Source organism: Acanthisitta chloris, unplaced genomic scaffold (assembly GCF_000695815.1).
Source record: "Acanthisitta chloris isolate BGI_N310 unplaced genomic scaffold, ASM69581v1 scaffold31030, whole genome shotgun sequence".
Lineage (NCBI taxonomy): Eukaryota > Metazoa > Chordata > Aves > Passeriformes > Acanthisittidae > Acanthisitta > Acanthisitta chloris.
Window position 1 is genome coordinate 17,948 of NW_008650429.1, and position 4,372 is coordinate 22,319.

Below are 4,372 nucleotides of genomic sequence, written 5' to 3' on the forward strand. Positions count from 1 at the left end.
TCTGCCTCATTTACCCAAGCATCTAATCTCGACTACCTTGCCAAAATCAACATTTCTGATAGAAGTGGGAGGTGGACTGGGTTAGACCAAATTACCTCCTGAGGTTCATTCAATCGAAATTATTTTATGTTTCTGTTAGTAAATAGCACTTCAACAAGTGCTTTAGTTGAAATACATATTTAAGTAATTAGTGGAATGAAATATGCCTAAGCAAAAAAAGAGAGACATATCCCTTTCCACAGAAAGAAAGGAACAGCTAAGAGAACTGAGACGAGAAAGATACCTCTCTTGGTTGAGCTGGTCATGTCATGACAGGTAAGTAAAAAACAAGCAAAAACCCAACAAACCCATATATTTCACACCACATAAGCATTCTAGTTTATTTCTGGAACAGAGACTTGTATCTATGCTTTCAATACAGAAATTTCCTATATTGTCTATTTTTATCCAGGAATAGAAATTGCAGGAAAGAGTCATTCCTTCCAACATCAGGGACCTAGAGAGCAACACACAGACACTCATACACAAGGACTGCACTAGTCCCATCCTGAAATGTGATGTCTCATGTTAATGTGAGATTCCATAAACACTTCTGGGGCAGATCCTTTTGAACTCTTAACGCTGAGATTATATTTTTGACTGACAACGTAAGTTTAAAGTGGAAATACCATTTGTCTGTGCCAGCTGCACTGCATCTTTACTGTCTTCTAGGCTCCCACCTGTAATCAGAAACTTGAAAGAAGAACGGTAGTGTCAGTTTGAATGTCCTTTGAACATCAAACGGAATGTCTGAGAGAACACTCAGATGTAACGAAGAATCTCGACAGAGAACATCAGAAGGCAATTACTAATATACATATAAAACAAGATTTCATGAATCAGCAACAAACCTCAGTGGTCTCAGGAGCTAGCAAATGCACCAGGCATCAAAATCTGGTTTTTCTTCTGTATCAAATATCTTCTATGTCAAGATTTTAGACTATTAAATGAATAAAATACTTCTAGTTGCAGCAGTATCAGCTTAATTAGACAATGAATCAAGAAACTGTATTTGCATTCAAGAAATGAAAATCAGAAACATTCTCCCTGTCTTACAGGTGGGGAAAGCAAAGACTACCAAATACCCAAAACAAGACATGAGTAAGTAAGTAGTTAAACCAAAAAGAGTCTCTATCCAAACTGGTATTATAAATTTAAGAACTTCCAGCTCTAATCTTTTATTTTTACCTTAAACTCAGAGTTACCACACCAGAATTGTTGCTTACAGTACTTTTTTGAACCACCACTTGCAGAATATTTCACCCTAGGTCCTAATAAATCATGGCTACACTGCTTTTGGATAATTTTGGATATCCCTACACATGCTATACACCAGACTCTTGTCAGCACCAGGTCAGACATTCCTGCAGTTTGCTCCATGACAGTTGGACACATCCCAACAGTATCACCAGAGAAATGTTATGCTGAAAATGGCTCAGTGTATATACAACACAGGGGAAAACTTCACAAAAAATTACCATAAATCAGGAGCTATATAGAAAAATAAAAGTATTTTCAAATAAGCAGATTAAGCTTCTATGCACACAGGAACAATCTGTGATGGAACAGGCTCTTGACTCCAGAGGCAAGAATGAAAACAGCTAAGGACAGAGAACTCTAGAATTCCATTTCTGAATCCACCATTGCCTCTTTGAAAAGTGATGCAGATAATCTACTTTTTATGATAAAATAGATAAATTGCAACTTATTTTCAGACGGTGTTATATGACTAAACAGCACTTACATAGCACATGTAAAAGTGACCTTGATTCGTATTTGCTGCAGTGGAGTAACTTCTCCACCACTAGAGTTTACTTTTTGTGCCTCTCAGTTTATTACCCACTCTTTCAGATGAGAGTTTTTCACAAAAACTCCCAAGATGCCTGTTCCTCTTCGAGGGGAGGGTTTATTTCTTTATTTCTAATCCAGCAGCCTTATTAGTGCAGTAGAACAGTTTGTGACAGTATGCACTGTATTCTATGTTAATTCATGTTTTTGGCAACGATTTATTCCATTTAGAGAGAGAGAGATGGGCAGGCAACTACAACAGTGTGATGCACTGCTGACAACACCAATTTCAGGATTTCAGGTTAAGAGTTCCAAACCCTCTCATACTGATGCTGTTTTAATACAGGTCAGACAGTATTTACTAGTAGACATCCTGATGTTTCAGCTGTAAGCATTTATGAGGCACTCCCAGCTCTTCTGCAGTTAGCAATTTCCTTTACATACAGAAGTATCTGAGGGATCTCAATCAGAAGAGTTTGGGAGCTTTGATATGCAGCAGTAACTGTTGATTAAGAATCATAGAATCATTAAGGTTGGAAGATCTCCAAGATCATTGAGTCCAACCCTTGACCAAACACCACTTTGTCAACTAAACCAGAGCACTAAGTGTCATGTCTAGTCATTTCCTGAACATCTCCAAGGATGGTGACTCCACCACCTCCCTGGGCAGTTCCAACACTTAACCACCCCTTCCATGAAGAAATTCTTACTATGTCCAACCTGAATCTCCCCAGTGCAGCTTGAGGCTTTGTCCTCTTGTCCTATCACTAGCTGCCTGGGAGAAGAGATTGACCCCTACCTAGCTACAACCTCCTTTCAGGCAGTTGTAGAGAGTGATAAGGTCTCCTCTGAGCCTCCTCTTCTCCAGGCTTAACACCCCCAGCAACCTCAGCTGCTCCTCAGGATTTACTCTCTAAGAGCCACAGGACACAAGAAGAAAGGAGTGGTTGCCCATCATACAACTAACATGGAAAGCTACATTTGCAGTAGATCAGAGAAGAACATCTTTCTGTTGAAACTGTACAAAATGAACTCTACATTACACATCACCTGTGACACCCCTGACCTTGAATAATCAGCCATCGATCCGTGTCAATGATGGACAATGCTCTGCACAGAACACTGTTTGTTCTGCTATTGAAGGAAGTTACTGCGTTTTCCCTTCCGAGTCCCAGAAACTTTAGTTCTAATAGGGGAGCACTAAGAAACCCCAAATATTAGAAAGCAGTTTAAACTATTAAAGCAATTTTATTACAAGAATTTACCTTTTTAATGCCAACTTTGACTGCTCTCTCTATGACATCTAGAAAGTCATCTGCAAAAGTTCATAAAATGTCATGAATGAACTTTTTCTACTGCACAACTTAACTACTTTGCAACTTTCATGCAGTTAAAATGCCTATAATGAACAATCTTTAAACCACACTTGATTAATCCTTAGAGGACAATAACAAAATGCAATAACTGAAGATGCAATTTAAATCCAAGAAGGCAATGGAAGTTTTTCCACATAATTTAGGAGACTCTCTGTTTTCACATCTGTATCTAGAGGCCATGAGAGCAAAAAAGCCCATGTTATAATTAGTAACTATGATTAAGCAATGCAATATTTTGACAGGATACTGGTCACAATTCGCACATCAGTTTTTCCATGCAATTCTAACATAAATAGATCAGCAATTGTCCATTTTGCTACAGAAGAATTACCTACATGACAGCTTTTGCTTAGGACATCTAACTTAATTTGTCAGAGTTTCTTCTTCAGGCTCTAGTAAATAAGCATCCAGTTTTGGAGGAGAAAAAACAAACTCTAACCTCATGTTCTGACATTTAAGAGGTTTCTGTTTTACCAAGAGTGATCTTGTCTTTCAGAAGATAAAAAGAAGCATTTACCTGGATGCTTTTGTGTCCCCCTGTAGATTCCTCTGAACATAGGATCTGTCAGGTTAATTCCAATATCTGTGGAAAAATAAAGGTAGAGATTAGAAGTTATAGTCGCTCTACATTTTACTCCAAGCATAAATCAACTAGGGAAGATAATGGTAACCATCTCTTAATAGCCCCTGACCAGCACAGCACATGGATAGGCCACATAAAGCTCAAGCACAAGTTCACATGCATAACTTGAGAGCTTTCTCCTTACTAGAAGTGACAGAAAAATTACATATTGGCCTCTGTGCAGCTCCAGACTTCTGAGAGTGTATGGGTCACACTCTCACATCCACCAAAGCAAATACACACACACTGCTTAATGAAATAAATCTGCTTTTCACGTGAAAATACAAACTGATGCAAACAAGCAGGAAGAGGGAAGGAAAAACGCAGCACCTCCCATGCAGCCTTTGCACAGGCAGGAACAGCTGCAGATGCCTCCTAGTTCCAACTCCTGCTGCTGCCCCGGGGCCAGCCCGACGGGACACCTGCAATGCAGGTACTGCCCGGAGAGACCCAGCACGGCCCAGCACAGCCCAGCACGGCCCAGTGCATCCCAGCACGGCCCAGCACGGCCAAGCACACTCCAGCACGGCCCAGTGCATCCCAGCAC

The 4,372-nt window shown here is 39.9% G+C and overlaps 1 protein-coding gene across 1 annotated transcript in view; it reads right to left on the bottom strand.

Moving 5' to 3' along the window:
* The window catches only part of TATDN1 (TatD DNase domain containing 1), a 14,986-nt gene extending 11,226 nt beyond the window's left edge, over nt 1–3,760 (bottom strand). The window contains exons 1-3 of the mRNA XM_009085063.1: nt 3,721–3,760; nt 3,093–3,142; nt 669–732 (exon numbers count right to left, since the gene is read on the bottom strand). Of these exons, the coding sequence (XP_009083311.1) occupies nt 669–732; nt 3,093–3,142; nt 3,721–3,760 (154 nt within the window). The remainder of the gene's footprint in view (nt 1–668; nt 733–3,092; nt 3,143–3,720) is intronic.
* Nucleotides 3,761–4,372: the final 612 nt, after the last annotated feature.